General features: G+C 46.2%; 1 protein-coding gene across 1 annotated transcript; it reads right to left on the reverse strand.

Moving 5' to 3' along the window:
• Nucleotides 1–14,968: 14,968 nt before the first annotated feature.
• Nucleotides 14,969–17,314, reverse strand: LOC139839116 (uncharacterized). The gene is made up of 5 exons (XM_071829162.1): nucleotides 16,789–17,314; nucleotides 16,215–16,739; nucleotides 15,961–16,076; nucleotides 15,351–15,522; nucleotides 14,969–15,000 (listed from the first exon to the last, which is right to left on the reverse strand). The coding sequence occupies exons 1-5, from the start codon at nucleotides 17,312–17,314 to the stop codon at nucleotides 14,969–14,971; spliced, it is 1,371 nt and encodes a 456-aa protein (XP_071685263.1).
• Between the last annotated feature and the right edge of the window lie 1,574 nt (nucleotides 17,315–18,888).

Here is an 18,888-nt window from a genome sequence, read left to right on the forward strand (position 1 = left end):
TTGCTTCATTCCAAATAATCAGAACACCATTGGAGCTTAAGATAATGGGTGGTAGTAGACCACAGTTGGTATACAACACATGGTAGTCCAAAGAGAGGATACAACCATAAGGAAGATATCCTATTGGAAGAAGTATACCAATGCAAGTGATGGTTAAGTAAGAGTCATTTAAAATGTCAAATGACTGATGTTAAGTAAGGGAGATAAGTTATATAAGGTAGTATATGTCTATGATGAGTCAATCATAGGAGGTAAGGAAGAGTGATAGGAGTTATACAACTCTACTTTTCATGGTAAAGTTGGTAATCATATATGATTCTCTTGAGAATCAAGATGTGATGGAGTAGAACATCATAAGTATGATAACAGAAGTATGATAAGGAGTAGGATTTAGGGAATAGTTCGAAAGCTTAGGCCTTAAAATCCTAATAACTGTACCAAATATGTTAGAACCATAGTTCTTAATTTAAAGAAGGCTTATTTAGAGCATATCACATAGAGAAATCAGGGAGTTATAGGTGGTATATTCTAAACCATCATGTGTTTAGAGTAGACATGTTAGAACTAATTGTATTATAGGAAGTAGTCCTCTATAGCACATATATATGGTATACTATTTTGTTAGTACTTCCAAAGAAAACTAGGTTAACTTCAACTATCCCAGGCCATTTTGTTTCTAGTTTATCTCATTGCAAATGTGCAATTAAGATAAATGTTGAGACAAATAGTAGAAATTCACGTATTCGTGCTAAGTATCACAACCTAAACTTATCTTATGTGGTGTTATATATGCACATCTACGCCTGATGTTTAGTGATGTCTTACCCAACTTTTATATTGAGGCATATAAGGATGTGTATTATAAGCACAAAGCTGGATCTTCTTGGATTTTCTTGAATCTTCATTGATTGACTAGATCCATACATGAAGTTTGACTTTGATATGCAAATGCATGTTGCAATATCAAGCTCTTACTTGATGTTATAGGTCTAGAGGGTAAAGGTATTCGTGTGAGGAAGTGACGAATTATGAAGATTTTTGGAAGACAATATGAAGGTTCACTAAAAGAAGGAAGTAAAGTTGTGGGAAGCAACCACAACAATCTGAAGGAAGGACCAATTAAAATTCACTTCTATCCTTAATCGAGGAGTACTTCAACATGGAAGTATCACGTAAGTGAGAAAAATAGTGAATATGGAGTAGTAGAAGTAGAGCTGTATTCATTCTGGAAGAAGGGAATGCAAGTGAAGTCACTTACAATACTATTTTCACAGTGTCCACAAGTGGTTATCTTGCAAAACAAACCCTAGAAGAAGGAAAATAGACAAGTGAAGTCGCAGCTGGCATCATATGACCGCAGCTGATATAGGATAACCATGAAGAGAAAGAATATGAAGTGAGGTATATCTTATCTAAAACTATGTAAGTAGCCACAGCTGGTAGGTAGATAATTGACTAGAACCATAACATAGCCACAGCTGGTAGGTAGATAATTGACTAGAACCATAACATAGCCACAGCTGGTATCCAATAAGCCACATCTGGTACTAGGTAGTTTGCAGCTGGTACCAGATAGCCCACAGCCTGTACATTTCTTTACCCTAAAAGAAAGGGGGATTCCGCAGCTAGTATTTCACAGCTGGTATCTCGTAGTTGGTAAATATTTAGTCGGAGGATTCATAATGGATACCCACAACTGTGTGGATACACCGCAAAGAATTCTTTGTGAGATTTTAGAAAGGTACAAAATATAAACCAGACTTAAACCAACTACCTAACCTTGGAGTTTAATGATTAGAAGAAAGGAAGTTTGAAGATCATTAGTAAACTCCAAGGGGGAGAGGAAGGCTGAAGGAGAAGTATTAAAATATTATATTCGGAGTATGATGGACCAAGAAGAAGGTCTGAACTGAGAGGAAGTCCGATCTTATTTTTATAAGGTTGTTGGGAACTACCCATATAAAAGTACTCTCAGGAGGTTGTCAGACCTTGAAGCCGAGGTTCATATCTCGAGGAAGTAAGGGTTAGACCTTAACTTGAGTGGGTAATTGTAATTACTCAAAACCAAGAGAACTTAAGTAAGCTTAAGATAATGAAGTTGGATGAAGTAGATGTCGGAGGACAATCAAAACCTAAGAAAACAAATGACTGAAGGGTTTGACCATACCAAAACTAATGATTATTAGAAAGATTCCTTTCATGGAACCTTAAGAAACCAAAAGGAAGATAACTAGTACAAACTAGAAGCCATGATTGGATGGACTAAATGAGTCTAATCCATTCGTAGGACTAAACAACCCGGACCATGCCTATTGTAAATACCTTACTAAGTACCATTACTTTCGTTATGGTAGTAAGGGACAACAATACCTTACTTTCAACAAATCCTTTAGACTTAAGGTTTGGGCATCGCAGCTGGATTACCGCAGCTGGTAGAACCAAGCTTTGAGTACCCAAATAGGAAGATGTCACCACAACCATTAGTAAAGGCCATTAACACAATAAGATGTCCTAATCCAAGAATCTTTGGAGAGTAAGCTTATAAGCTTAGAGTGTTGGAAGAAATCATAGAATAGAAGAAAGTATCAGTGCCAGACATCAGAAGACTTCCGGAAGGATCTGGACAAGGGATATAATCAATTATATCTAATGTGATCACCATGGAGTTGAAGGTTGGTGATCTGTTCAAGACATTTCAACATTCCGAAACTTGAGAGCGTTCGAACTTCGGGACGAAGTTCAATTTAAGGGGGAGAGGCTGTAATATCCCAGGTTTAGAGGCAATAAAATGAGAGAACACCAAAGTGTGCATTGCATTCATGCATAGAAAATCCGGGGAATTTTCGCGCTTTCAAATAAAACTTACCACAGTAACTGAAGTTTCACTTGACTTGCTGGAATTGAAGTAGATCATCAAGTCAAGCGCTATAAACTTCACTGTGATCTTTGTTAAAACCTTGTTTTGGGGAGAGATGATTTGATCTATGGATTAGATCAAATGGAATTAGATTTACAACAACACATTCTTTAAGAATCAAACCCTAACTTATTAACACTTAAAAGTTAGCAACTACCTTTGTGTGTAAATTAATTCACTTCTAAACTTATTACAGAATAAGGTAAACCTCAAGGTCTAAAGTGCATAAAAGCCACACATTATTATTTAAACCATAACTTATTAAGCACATGGAATATCATAAAACTAAATCCGTTTACATTACGAATTATAGTTCAAACTATTTGAATAAAACTAACTATGAGTATTTTGAAACTCATATGATCATGCCTTGATGAAATCAAACACCAACTATCCAAATTTGAGGAATAACCTTCAACCTTGATCTTTTGATCAATATTATAATGTAAATCCAATCCAATATGATATAGTGACTCATCCACAATAATAAAACCATCCACAAGATATTTAGTAACAAATGCCACTTGGCTATCCAAAAATAAATCATATGAGAGGATAATGATCTTGCCACATAGGATGAAAATATCTACATGACTTGCTTTCCAAGCTATGCCACCTCATGCTCAAAGGATTGCTATGGATGAGGGCATGACAACCAAGCACCTTAGTCATCTAACCAACACAAGAGTCACCACCTATGTGTCTTGATGCTAGAGCTTGCCCAAGCCTATAAATAGAGCCACACCCTTCATCCATTTGCTCATCAAGTACCATGATACATGGGAACAAACACATAGAGCCACTCCATGTGAATTAGCTAGGATCAAGATGAAGAAGCTAGGAGGTGGAGGCATACCACAAGATGCAGGTTTATCAGATTTCTGAAGAACAAGCTACGAGAATATTGCAAGGTAGAATCCCTAGGCAAACCATATATTTAGAGGATCATATCATCATATCTTGAGTAGGACCTTAGGCTATTACAAGACATTTAGAAGTGAGAGAGATTATAGATGCTAACCATAGCCATGTCTATCCTAGAGAATTTAGAGTAGTATTACATCTTACTTGTTTAAACCAACCTTTAATCTTGTAGATGAGAGCCATGTTCCATTAGTGAAACATAACCAAAGCTTATGCTCATATTCTAATCCTAGTTGTGTATCACATTGGTGATCACCACTTAAACCCTAAACTACATTTGAATTCCAACCCATGGATTAACTTGGATTATAATTAGAACCCTGCCATACCTCATGCCTATTTATACTTAAATTTAGTGAAGAGTATGCAAAACCTACACCTTTTCATATAGGATCCACCCCACATAAAATATTATGTCCCCACTTGTGTACCATGGATCACAAATATAAACCAAGCCATCTATACTTAGGACTAAATGCCTTTGGTGAGTAGAATGAAACCAATACCCTGTTTTACTTTGCTATCCAAATACCTTGTTGAGTGAACCAAATAAAATAGTATTCAGATAAGTAGTTGAGTTAACCATGATGAGCATAGGATCTATCTCAGATAATTTAAGCTAGAAGTTGCTAAGCAAGATTGGTAATTATAGAGTTTTTTCAACCATTTTCTTAAACCCTAGAAATAATCACTCACATAAAATTATGAACCAACCCATTCACATTACCCTTCATTTTAAACTCTAACCTTAATTAAAATATATGTGAACCTCACTATTGTTAAGTAATAACAAAACTTAAGGACCTGTTTACTATGCACTGGTTATAAACTTCAAATCATTCAAACTAGGTTTGATTCCCAAATTTAAAGAGTTAAGATAAATACCTAAACCATTTCTATTTAATTCAAGTCTCACAAGATCTCAATTAAATCCTAACCAAACTATTTGTTTAAAATAATAAAACCATGCAGTAAGCATGATTATCAAATTATCTTGATACTCAAGTATTTTAGAACCTGTAAAACAAAACAGAATTCAAATGTGAATTCAAATACCAAATTCAAACCAGAAAATAAAAGCAGAAAATTTAAAAAGGAAAAGAGAGGGAAAGCCTTACCTGGTGGACCTCAGCACCGCAGCAGCCCATCACCACCACGTCAACCAAGCCCAGCATCAGCCCAGCCCAAAGCCACTTACCGTTTTGGTTGCTTTAAAAATCGTGCGAGAGGAAAAATGAGACCGTCGTCTTCTCCACGCTCGACAGCAAGCCGGCGAGCTCCTGCCACCTCCTCGCCGTGGATAGGGATGGCTCCGGGCCTTGCAGAGAATTCCAGAACGTTCCCCTATATCCCTCGCGTCCGTCCTATCCATTAGCGCCAAGATTCGCGCCCCAGAGACCTCAATCGTCGGTGAGGCATCCCGGCCATTGCCGCCGGTGAAATGCCGATGCGGACCTCGCCCAGAGCTATAAATAGGAGCTGAGGGACCGCCGTGATCTCCTTGTTCTTCGCCGCCCATCAATTCTCTCTCTAGCTCTATCTATGTCTCACTGGAACCCCCGCCATGGCCGGCCAGTTCTCCGGCTAGCCGTCGATAGAAGCCACCCTGGAGCTCAAGAGGTGGTCGAGGAGGTGCGCCTCGACGTCGTCGTTCTACAGGCCAAGCCGAGCATCCAGGGGAGGTTTGAGTGCGGCCAATTTCAAGATCTTCCTCCGCAGTACATCGCCGGAATCGGCGAAGTTGAGCTCGATTCCTTCTCCAATCGATATCGGCGACTATCTGGGAGGCACCAGGGTGAGCTTGCGCATCTCTGGACCCCTCTATTGCTTCCTGGCATCAACCGTAGCCGTAGTTCGTGTGCTCGCCGGAGTAAACCGCCGCGGGACATGGTCGCCGGCATAGCTCCGGTGATCCCCTCGGCAAGCCACCACCACCATCGTGTTCCTTGTCTTGTTCTCGTTTGTTTAGTACCAACCACACATCCAGGGAGGCCTTGTAGCGGCGACGCCACCGTGCTCTGGCCGCCGGCGTTTAAATGTCGGCAAGGTCAAAGCTCACGGTCAATCTTGACCAGTCCTTGCTCACGTGGCATCCAACGTGGCAGTAGCCCCACCAGTCAGTGTCTCGGGTTAGACAGTGAACCGGTACATCTAGTATTTAGGTTTATTTTAAATTCCAGTAAATGTCTGAAACTTTGCAAAATCATAGAAATTTCATTTCAACTCAGAAAATTATAAATAATATATCAAAATGCTCACAAAAATAAACTCTATTCAAATAAAATATAAAACAAAAATGTGTGTCAAAATAAAAATTCACTTATTTTTAACCTTATTGATTATGCCATTTCATTTATTTAAAGATACAATTTGAAATCAATAATTAGTGAAGTTTTAAAAATTAAATTTTAACTATTCAGTAACCAAATAAAATGTTAAGATTAATTTTCCTTATCATAGTTTCATTAACTTAATTATTAGTGGTAATTCATAAACCCTAATTACAAATTACTATTTTCTATTTTCTTTAAATAGTAATAACTCAAGAAAATATTATAAGCCAATATTATTTTGGTAAATCAAAACTTGTTTACTTAAACATCTTTAGTTAACAAGTTAATTATTCTAAAAACTAATAACAATTGTTAAACCCTAGTACTTAATTAAACCTAAACAGGAATTACCCTAATTATTAAGTCTTGTGAAAATTAATAAAATATCAAACCATTATTAATTTTGTTTCAAAGTAATTAGTGACCACATCTCTATTGACAATTATTAGTTTAAGAATTGTATCAATGTAGAAACCCTAGTTCTAATATTACTAAGAACCTTGATCTCATTATTTTATATGTTCATCCATAGTAGTTGCAAACCTAAAACCCTAGGGGTTTAGCCCATATGATTATATAAACCTCAACTTTACATGTAGAACCTTGATAAATAACCAGTGAATGTATGCTTATGATCCACTAGAATAAAACTAAGTCACATGGCAATTATCATTTCATGTTCCTATTCTTAATTCAAACCTATATGAATCACTAGTATCACATAGGTATAAACCCTAACTTGTTAATTGGATTAGTACCATTGATCACCACTCCTATATACCATACTATTAGGATCAACCTCAACCATCACAATTTAGTAGAACCATAATTATGAACCCTAGTACCAACTTTGTATAGCAATTCACAACACATGCTCTTATCCAACTAAACCCTATTAAAGAAATGATAAGCCACTTAGCTTAGAAGCCATTAGAGATTATTCAGTAAAGCAAATGTGAAGCCATAGTAAACCTAATAGCAAACCTATGGAACCATCTTAATAACCATCCTTTGATATGATGCTTAGAAGAAACTATAGCAATAAACCTGCCAATACTTGCTATATAGAAACCCATTCTATTTAAGAACCCAACTAGTTCGTATTAGTGCAACTAAATGAACTCAATAGTAAACCCTAGAGTTACATAGCTCCTATGTATTAGTTCATATTCTTATTTAACATGTCCTTCAAAAGTTATTCTTTTGAAGTATAGTGTAAGTAATCATCAACCATGTTCTATAGAACTTAAAATTGACAACTGTTCTTTACATATTATTCCACCACTATTCTTTATGTATATGATTGTTATGATGTCTTATATCACTTAATTGTAATGCTAATATAACCAAACCCTAATAAGAACCTTGTTTGAGAATCATTCTAAAAGTGCAACAAACCCTAAAGAAATCTTTACAACTCATACATCATAAATCATCGAGGTTAGGTTACGCTCGGGACGATTGCATCTCATACTATGCATTATAGCATCTTTGCCAGTTCTTTAAACATTGTACTTACCGGACAATGATGGTATTTCAGCATTTGGAGTTCTCACGTATCGAAGCTTTTGCCTGCATAATCTTGCAGTCAAGAAAGGCAAGTTCATCGCTTGCTCATGTCATTTGATTATTTGTATCAAACTATATGCAAAGTACTATACTTATCACTCATGCATTGAAAAGCAAAGTATTATTTTACAATTATGAATATGACTATGTGGTGGGCAATGGAACCATGGTATGTGTTGATATGGTGGAGGTTCCATTGCATGGGTTATATCACCCTAGGATTAATTACCAATGCCGTCCAGTGATTCTTGCGCCGTACAAACCGCGTTGACCATGAGATCTATAATGGCTCTGGGGAAGCCAGCCGTATCTTTTCCCTTCTGCACGCCAACGGATCTGTAGAGCCGGTGGGGTGTTGGAGGCACTGCCGCAATAGGCTGGGATATCCTTTTAAATCCCCATCCATTAGTGATGATAAGCTCTACAATCTATGATGGATTGTCCGGAGTACACCGTGAGTAAAGCCGTATTATCGGGAGAAGTCTACTGGGGGTGTACGGTTGGACAAAAGGGTGGGTTTGCAGTCGCGGAGAAGGCGGTGTGGGCTTGGATCTTACACCTGGCCTCACACCAAAGGAAGTGTGGACGGAAAAGTTAACGCCTGGTTGGCAACAAGGATAAGGTCTCTTATGGAAAAAGTAACGCACCTCTGCAGAGGATACTGAATTGTGACTGTCACTCCCTGTTCCGGGAAGGGAACTGCGAACGCGGCAGGAAATGAACTCCACGAAGTTTTGGTCAACCTGTGAAGACTGACGGGCATAGTTTTCAGAATAAAATAAACCTTTTGAAGAAATGTTTATGAAAACTTGCATTGGCATATGACTTTCTGGTCTATGGCTGTAGCTAGTGCATGATACACCTATTTCCTAATATGAACTTGCTGAGTATGCTCGTACTCATTCTATCTCATTTGAACCCCCTTCTTAGATCAAGGCACCGAAGGAGAAACTACCGTAGAACTCGAAGACAAAGGAGTCAACTGCAACACGAAGAAGAATCCAGTCAAAGAAGTCAATGGAGTCAACTTCTGCACCAACTATAATGGAAACCTAGACTAGTGATAGAAGGGAACCTTTCCCTAATGCTAGCACCTAAGTAGCTAGATTTCTATAGCAAGCCAAGTAGCTCTTGAACTTGCGTTAGCAATAAGATAGACTACGAGTCGTTCTTCTGAAACTTTATTTGAAGTTTTACCTCACTGTAAAGTAGGAGGCTGTGTGGATCTTATGTAAACAGTTCGTGTGTACTTCTATAGACATACATTGGACTCGCATATGTTTCTGTTGTACCACTCTGAGAGATGTAATATGAGTGGAACGGTGTTTCACTTGTGTTATGTCAACGACTTGTGTACTACACCATGCAGTGGTACGCTGGGTCATCACATTGACCACCTTCAAATAACTGTTAGTATGTAGTCAGTCTAATTTGAGCTCGTAAGAGTAAATCACTTTTCAATGGTTCAATACCTGGCTTAGGGGAGGTGATTCCCGTCACGGGAGGGTGATCCGATCACGTGGAGGAGGATCCCATCGGGCCGGGGAGGCCGCCACGTTCTACTCAACGCCCCGCGATGCCGCTGTTAGTGTTGCTCGTGCCGCGCCGCCGCCCGCCGCGTGCTACTGCTGGTCGTGCTGCCACCATTGGTCGTCGAGTTTCGCGGCGGCTGGTTATTAGCACGTTCACGGCGGCTGGTAGTTAGCAGGTTTGGAAGGCCCATCTTGGCGGTGGCAAGGGCTGCAGACGGAATGTCGGCGGTGTCGAGCTCTAGTTGATGGGGGGGGGGGATGGGGAGGATGGGGACGCTGGATAGAATAGAGGCGCTGGAGAGGACATGGGAGGGCCGAGGGGCGCTGAGCTTCTGGGTGAGCGGCGGCGGCCGGCGAAAGATGCGTAGGCGAGCTTGTGAGGGGCGGGCAAGGGGAGGAGCGGCCGAGCGGGACATTTTGCAAGGTTTCCTCCTTCTGAACGGGCCCAGTTGTCGGCGCTCGGAAGTGCGACGAAGGAATGGACGGATCGGTCAGTTGGCAGGAAATGATTCCTTTCCATGTACTCCCTCTGTAACATTATCTCTGATTGATCGTGGTGATTCGGCCATCCTTCAACTCTGGAGATCGCACGATTAATACTCCATATTTACTTTCTTTCTGATATACAAAGGTTTTAATGCTTCTGATATTGATTTTGGAAAATAATTGGCGTTTCATCGCTCGGATGGTTAGATATCAACCAGAGACATTTCATCCGATTTGACGGTCTAGATATCTCCAATCTTTAACATTAAACATTTTTGACGACGTACGGACTCACATATAATAGTAAAGATGGACTATCCCACGTACAGTAGTACTTTTACTAGAACACACGTAATGACGTGAATGACAATATTTAAGGGCAATCGGAAGAATCAAGTTTTGGAAGAAAAAAAAAAACAAGCGAGCGTGGAGCGGTCATCTCAGTACGAAACCGATGACATTTGGTGAAACTTTGGCTCTAGTTGGTATAGGAGCGTAAACTACATGCCACCTGGTTGTATGAAAACAGTGTTCAACCTGATCCAAAGGATGACAATATTACACACGGCTATGGGTCATGTTAATTATACCCTACCCATTTGTTATCAATTTTCATGTTACGCCTCTTTTCTCATTGACTTATCAGTTAGATTAAGAGATTGTTTTTTGTAAACTTTTATAATTGTGATCGTACTCATATGCTTGTTATTGAGTTGAGACAATTGATTTTTTTTATTAAATGTGCTACAGATAAATGTATAATTGTGAATAACTTGTGTACTATTTGATCTATCCGATGACTATGAGTACGCATCCTGCATGGGTATGGGTAAATTTTTATATACGTAGATATGAGTATGTGTATAATTTGGTACCCACTTACTAGGTATGGATATTATATTTCTCTATCCTACACATACCCTACCTATTGACATTCTTAATTAGATTTAACATGAAGTTTCCCCAATGAACCCAGCTATGGCCCCCGCTATCCGTTCTGAAACATAGAGGATATGAGGTAGAAGACCCATAAACACGCCACGGGTATGCATAATCCTGATCCCTCCCAATCCTACATATAGTCATATAACTATTTGAAGCATAACATGACATCTATTAATTGTACATATGTAAACTAGTTTGACGTATGTGGATCGCCTACTCCAACTATATATCGATTCTCCTCTACTTCACACTGTTCCATCTCATTGCTATGCAAAGGGTGTCTATGGCCCTTTGTATTTGTAGGTACTCCAAGCTTTTATGTGTGTAGTGATCCACCGGTGACAGATCAAGAAGCTATAAGTAGTTTGAGCTTCCGAGTTCCGGTTGTGCTTGATAATATTTAAGAACTCGTACGTAATTTGGATTTTGCGGTCTGGGTTGTGCTTTAAAATATTTGTGAACTTTAGCCGTTTTTTATCTGCGCACACAAATGATAGGATGCTTTTCTTTTTAAGAACGAGAAGAGTAAAAGTTACTTAGTTACTCGCTCACTTTCAAAGAAACATACCAGAATTTTAAGGTAATAATACAGGAAACGTATCAAAGACCACGTGCCCCCCCCCCCCCACCCCCCCCCCCCCGCGTCGCCCCCCGCACCGGGCGACTTGGGCGGAACCCTAGCGCCGCCGCCACCGCCTCCCCCTCCTCCGATCTCCCTCCTCCCTGCCGCCGCCGGCGCGCGCGTGCGGGCAAAGCTCGTGAAGCTCTCGGCGGCGGCAGGTCTCCCTCTCGCGCGTCGCGCGCGGAGGTGGCGCTGGATCTGCGGCGGGGACATCGGCCGGCGGCGGGGCTGGTCGGCGGCCTCCGTGGTGGGATCCAGGGTGGGATCCGGGGCGGCGGCCTCGGGCGGCTGTTTCTGCGGCGCGTCGCGCCGGCTGCCTTGGCAAGGGCTGCGGTGGCCGGGTGAGGCTTTGGCGATGCGGCCGGCAGCGGGGGTGACTCCGAAGGCTGCGGATCCGGCTTCTTCGTTGACGTGGTCGCGCTTGGTGGTGGTCGGTGAGTCCTCTGCCCCCCTCCTTTTTGGGGGTGGCGGCGGACGACTCGGCGACGGGTCTGTGGTCGGTGGCGGCCTCCTCTCCGCCGATGAGGTCGACCGGCGGGCGGCGGCGGGGGGGGGGGGGGGGGCTGCTGCTCTGCCTTTTTAAGGTGGCAGTCCTAGGGTTTCTCTCGCGCCAACTGAAGATCGTTCGGATGCTTCTTCTCATCGAGCTTGCTGGATTGTCGTGTTCCGGAAGACCCTGCCGGCGAAATTCATTGTGCAATCAATGCCTGAAGATTGCTGGATTGGGTGTTATCGGTCGAGCGCACCCATGTTTTTTATCTGACCGTTTGGTTTCAGAGGGAGCGCTTCGAAGCTCTGCTGGCTGTTAATATCATGGAGCTTGTTTTCTTTCCATGGTGCTGGCGGAGAAGGTCATGAAAGTCAAGATTGGTGGAAGAGCAATGGTGGTCGGATCTTGGTGGTGAGATGTAATTGGCTTGGTGTTCCGGGCTTCACAACAGCGGTATGGAAGTGGGGGTGACAACACAGGTGAAGTTCAGAGTCCTACCTTTCAGGGTGAAAACCCAAGGTCTGGCCTTAACTGGTTGTGCCTGGCAATGATCTTGTTGGAGGCATTGTTTTGAGAGCGGGGGCTATCTTCAGGGTGAAAACCTAAGATCTTTGATCGGGCGACGACAGTGTTAGAGCACTTTTCCCTTCTTGAAGGCGTCGTTTTTGGAGAGTCTGTATTTCAGGTGTTGTCTTGGCGGTGGATGTATTGCTGTTGTTAGGCCCGAGATACTGTAGCGGGACTTTTGTTTCTTAGTTTTTTTTTTTTTTTTTGGCTGTGTGCATCCGTAGTGCCATTAGGGTGGTGCGTTGTTGCAGAGGCTGGGTGTAATTGGTATCTTTTGATATTAATATATTCCCTTTATCGAAAAAAAATCAAAGACCACGTATAAAGTGGTAAACATGCACGTTTCTACATTAAACCTTTTGTTGTTGGTTGGTTTCTTCAAACCGGAAAGAAATTGCATGTATCCATATATATAATCCCTATTTTTGCGAGTACCATGTGTAGAGAGAGATGCAATGCTCGATGTATTGATCGGATGCATATGACGGTACATATATAGGCCACGTTCTCGACTATACAAGGAAGGAGGCGGGCCCAATAGTAAATACAAAGATATGTATCGCTATACAATAACTACAGAGGATACACATCCGGATATACAAGATATGTATCTCAACACCCCCCTCAGTCGAAGCGTCGCCTGGTTGAACGCATAGACTGGACCGGAACTCCTCAAAAGATGCCGTAGGAAGACCCTTTGTCATGATATCCGCAAATTGTTGGGAGGTGGGCACATGAAGAACTCGAATGTGTCCAAGAGCCACCTGTTCCCGAACAAAATGGATGTCCAGCTCAATATGCTTGGTGCGGCGATGGTGGACCGGGTTGGCGGAGAGGTAGACGGCGGAGACGTTGTCGCAGTAGACCACGGTGGCTTTGGCGACAGGACATGAGAGCTCAACGAGGAGTTGCCGCAGCCAGGAGACCTCAGCAACCGCGTTAGCAACAGCCCGGTACTCCGCTTCGGCGCTGGAGCGAGAGACCGTAGGCTGTCGCTTAGAGGACCAGGAGATGAGCGAAGGTCCGAAGTAGACGCAGTAGCCGGACGTGGAGCGACGCGTGTCTGGGCAGCCGGCCCAATCGGCGTCCGAGTAGGCGACGATGTCCGTGGCGGTGGAGGCATGGAGAGAGAGACCGAAGTCCATGGTACCACGAATGTAGCGGAGGATCGGCTTGACCGCAGCCCAATGAGGATCCCGCGGAGCGTGCATGTGAAGGCACACCTGTTGAACATCATACTACAGCTCGGGGCGAGTTAAGGTGAGGTACTGCAGGGCACCGACGATGGAGCGATAAGATGACGCATCCGTGGCCAGGGAACCGTCTGTGGCGGAGAGCTTGGACTTCGTGTTGACCGGCGTGGCCGCGGGTTTGCAATTAAGCATACCGGCGCGGTCCAGGAGCTCATGGGCGTACTTGCGCTGATGAAGGAAGAAGCCGTGGGTGCGACGTACGACCTCGATGCTGAGGAAGTAGTGCAGAGGCCCCAAGTCCTTGAGAGCAAACTCAGCGCGAAGACGCTCTGTGAGCTGTCGCAGGAGGTCCGTGGAGCTGGCCGTTAAGATGATGTCGTCGACGTAGAGCAGCAGGTACGCGGTAGTGGCGCCGTTGTTGTACACGAACAGCGATGCATCGGAGCGGGTGGAGCGGAAGCCGAGTTGGTGAAGAAACGCTGCGATGCGCTGGTACCAGGCGCGTGGGGCCTGCTTGAGCCCGTATAACGAGCGCGGGAGCAGGCACACATGGTCGGGGTGGGCGCTGTCGACGAAACCAGTGGGCTGCTGGCAGAAGACCTGTTCCTCTAGATGGCCGTGAAGGAAGGCGTTGGAGACGTCCATCTGATGCAGGGGCCATGCACGGGAGACCGCGAGCTGAAGAACAGTGTGGATCGTCCCGGGCTTGACAACCGGGGCGAAGGTGTCGGTGAAGTCGACGCCGGCGCGCTGGCGAAAACCACGAACCACCCACCGCGCCTTGTGGCGGTCGAGAGTACCGTCCGGATGGAACTTGTGCTTGAAGACCCACTTCCCGGTGATGATGTTGGCGTGAGGGGGGCGGGAAACAAGCGTCCATGTCTGGTTCCGCTGCAGGGCGTCGAACTCGTCACGCATGGCCGCAAACCACTGTGGGTCGCGGAGAGCAGCCCGGGCAGAGGCGGGCAGGGGCGACGGTGTGGATGCTAAAGGCGCGGAAGTCGACGCGGTCCAGACATACTCGTCCGAGGGGTACCGCCTGCTCGGGACGCGAATCCCCACACGGGCGCGCGTGAGGGGGCCCGTCGCCGGCGGCGGAGGAGGCGGAGGCGGGGCCGGAGGCGAGGCATCGCCCGAGCTGGGGCTCGAAGGCGACGTGGTAGAGGGCGCAGATGACACGGCGGTGCCCGAGGCAGTGCTCGAGGGCGACGCGGGCGGTGTCGGGGGCGAGGTAGCGGCGCCCGAGGCGGGGCTCGAGGGCGCCACGTGTGAGCCCGAGACAGTGCTCGAGGGCGTCACGGGAGGTGTCGCAACTTGAGTAGAGGGAGCGTGCGGGGGCGCTGCCGAGCCAGGGACCTCCACCAAGGTAGGGCCGCGACGCCGCGGACTGTCAGTCACGGGAGGAGAAGTCCTCACCTGTTCCTGCGCAGATGGAAAACAGTGCTCATCAAAGTACACGTGCCGGGACGTGATGACGCGATGAGAGACAAGATCATAGCAACGGTAGCCTTTGGTGTTAGCCGGGTAACCGAGAAATACACACGGAATGGAGCGAGGTGCGAGTTTATGAGGGGTGGTGGCAGCGGTGTTAGGGAAACAACGACAACCGAAAATGCGGAGACCGTCGTATGAAGGGGGTGAGCCAAACAGGAGATTATGAGGTGTGTAATTCCAGCGAGGGCGACACGGGCGTAGGTTGACTAGGAGGGTGGCGGTGGAGAGGGCGTCCGGCCAGAACTGGGGGGGCATGTGGGCGTGGAACAAGAGGGTACGGACGCAGTCATTTAGAGTGCGTAGGACGCGCTCGGCGCGGCCGTTCTGCTGGGAGGTGTATGGGCAGGTTAGGCGAAAGATGGTGCCGTGGGTGGAGAGGAGGGTGCGGATGTTGGTGTTGTCGAACTCCTTGCCGTTGTCAGTTTGGAGGGCGAGGATGGGACGAACGAACTGCGTAGACACATAAGAATAAAAGGCGGTGAGTGTGGAGGCAACGTCAGATTTCTTACGAAGAGGAAAAGTCCAGACAATGTGAGAAAAATCATCGAGAATAACAAGATAATAAAGAAAACCAGAATGACTCGGTATAGGGGACGTCCATACATCACTATGAAGTAATTGAAAGGGAAAAGATGCAACTGTGGATGAAGTACTAAAAGGAAGCCGAACATGTTTGCCTAGTCGGCAGGCGTCACATGAGTGAGCCGCCATTTTATTACATGAAAAAGAAAAGCCTCTCATTATTTGATGGAGCGAGGTGGAGCTGGGATGGCCAAGACGAGCGTGCCAAAGGTCGATGCCGGCAGAGAGCGCCCGAGGTGCATCGTGAGTGGAGGGAGACGGCTGAACGGGGTACAGGTCGCCGGGACTCTCACAGCGGTGCAAAACCATCCGGGTACGGGCGTCCTTTACAGAAAAACCAAACTCGTCAAATTCCACAGTTACAGAGTTATCACGAGAGAGAGTTTTGACGGAAACTAGGTTCTGAACAAGTTGTGGTGAAACTAAGACATTATTAAGAGACAATGGTGTAGAGTTAGAAGGAAAAGGAGTGGAGCCAATATGAGAGATGGGAAGACCAGCACCGTTACCGACGATGATGCGAGAGGAAGTGGATGTCGGAGATGAAGTGGAAAGGTTACCCGGGTGAGCAGCCATGTGTGCGGAGGCTCCGGTGTCCATGAACCCATCGCCACCGCCAGAGTAAGCGCCCGGCGAGGGGGCGTGCTGAAGGGCGGTGTACAGCGCGGGGTCCCAGTGGGCAGTAGGGGCCGGCGGCATCATGCCGCCGTAGGGAAGGTCGGCGGGAGCATAGGGCAGGCCGGCGGGAGCCTGCGGTGGCGCGGCGATGAAGGCCTGGTGCATCGGCAGGCGCGGGCCGACGGTGCCGGGGACGGGGGGGCGCGGGACGGGCATGGTGTAGGCGTGCACGACCCCCCGTCCAGGGGTTGTGTCCGCCCGCCCACGGCGGAGTGGGGTGTGAGTACCCGGGGCGCGGACCGACGATGCCGGGGCCGCCGTTGTGGCCACCGCCACGGCCACCACCACGGCCACGGCGACGGCCGCGGCCACCGCCCCCTCCTCCTTGGTGTTGTTGCGGCTGAGGCGCAGGTTGTGGAGGGGCGGGGGTGGGCACTGGTGGAGCTCCTCCGCCATGAGGGAGAACGCTGTTGCCGCTGGCCCATAGAGCGGTGTGAACTGCCCGGGTGCGCACACCCTTCAGCCGCCGTTCCTCCAGCCGGAGGTAGTCGACCGCCCGCTCGAACGTAGGGTTGGTCATGAGGGTCAGGTTGGAGGCGGCGTTGCCGAGGTCCTCGTTGAGGCCGGCGGTGAGGGTGGAGAGGAGGAGCTCGTCGCCAATCCGGAACCCAAGGTCCTGGAGCTCGTCGGAGATGGCCTTGAGGCGCAGGCAGTAGGCGTCCAAGGTTTGATCGCCCTGGGGTGTGCCGAAGAATTCCTGCTGCAAAAAGACAACATGTTGGAGCTTGTTATTGGTGAAGAGGCCGTTGATCTTTCCCCACACCGTGCGGGCATCATCGCCTTCCCGAACGACGGTCTTGAAGATGTCCGGCGAGACGGTGAGGAAGAGCCAGCGGATGATGGTGGCGTCGATGGCCAGCCAGTCGGCGTCGCAGGCGAGGAGGTCGGCGGTGCCGTCGATGTGATCGCGCAGGTTGTACTCGCGGAAGAGGAGGTAGAAGTACGTCTTCCAGGCGAGGTAGTTGGCGACGGTGGTAGACATCTTGACGGGGACTGATGTCTACGGGAGCTTCTATTCTTGTAGACAGTGTTGGGCCTCCAAGAGCAGAGGTTTGTAGAACAGCAGCAAGTTTCCCTTAAGTGGATCACCCAAGGTTTATCGATCTCAGGGAGGAAGAGGTCAAAGATATCCCTCTCAAGCAACCCTGCAACCACAAAGCAAGAAGTCTCTTGTGTCCCCAACACACCTAATAGGTGCACTAGTTCGGCGAAGAGATAGTAAAATACATGTGGTATGAATAAGTATGAGCAGTAGTAACAACGCCAGAAAAATGCTTGCTGGCGTGTAGTTGATGGTGGTAATATTGCAGACAGTAGAAACACAGTAAAACAGTAAACAAGCAGCGATAGCAGTATTTAGGAACAAGGCCTAGGGATCATACTTTCACTAATGGACACTCTCAACATTGATCACATAACAGAATAGATAAATGCTAGACTCTACACCCTCTTGTTGGATGATGAACACCATTGCGTAGGATTACACGAACCCTCAATGCCGGAGTTAACAAGCTCCACAATATTCAATGTTCATATTTAAATAACCTTAGAGTGCAAGATAGATCAACATAACCAAATAGATCACATCAATACCATCATAGTAATAGTTAACTTCACAATCTACAAGAGATCACGATCATAAACTACACCAAGTACTACATGATGCACACACTGCCCACTTTACACCATGCAGGAGGAATAGAATACTTTAATAACATCACTAGAGTAGCACATAGATGAATAGTGATACAAAACTCATATGAATCTCAATCATGTAAAGCAGCTCATGAGATCATTGTATTGAAGTACATAGGAGAGAGATTAACCACATAGCTACCGGTACAGCCCCGAGCCTCGATGGAGAACTACTCCCTCCTCATGGGAGACAGCAGCGTTGATGAAGATGGCGGTGGTGATGATGGAGGAGCCTTCCGGGGGCACTTCCCCGTCCCGGCGGCGTGCCGGAACAGAGACTCCTGTCCCCCAGATCTTGGCTTCGCGATGGCGGCGGCTCTGGAAGGTTTCTCGTACCGTGGCTTTTCCGTCTCGAAGTTTTAGGTCTGGGACCTTTATATAGGCGAAGAGGCGGAGTCAGAGGGGCGACGAGGCGGTGAGGGGGTATGGCGGCGCGGCCAGGGCTTGGGCCGCGCCAGCCACCCTCCTGGGGCCCCTGTGGCCCACCTCTGGTCCTTCCCGGGTGTTCTGGAAGCTTCGTGTATTTCTAAGATGCTGGGCGTTGATTTCGTCCGATTCCGAGAATATTTCCTTACTAGGATTTCTGAAACCAAAAACAGCAGAAAACAGGAACTGGCCCTTCGGCATCTCGTCAATAGGTTAGTTCCAGAAAATGCACAAATATGACATAAAGTGTGCATAAAACATGTAGATATCATCAATAATGTGGCATGGAACATAAGAAATTATCGATACGTCGGAGACGTATCAGCATCCCCAAGCTTAGTTTATGCTCGTCCCGAGCAGGTAAACGATAAACAAAGATAATTTCTGGAGTACATGCCATCATAACCTTGATCATACTATTGTAAGCATATGTAA

Source organism: Lolium perenne, chromosome 4 (assembly GCF_019359855.2).
Source record: "Lolium perenne isolate Kyuss_39 chromosome 4, Kyuss_2.0, whole genome shotgun sequence".
In the NCBI taxonomy this organism is placed as follows: Eukaryota; Viridiplantae; Streptophyta; class Magnoliopsida; order Poales; family Poaceae; genus Lolium; species Lolium perenne.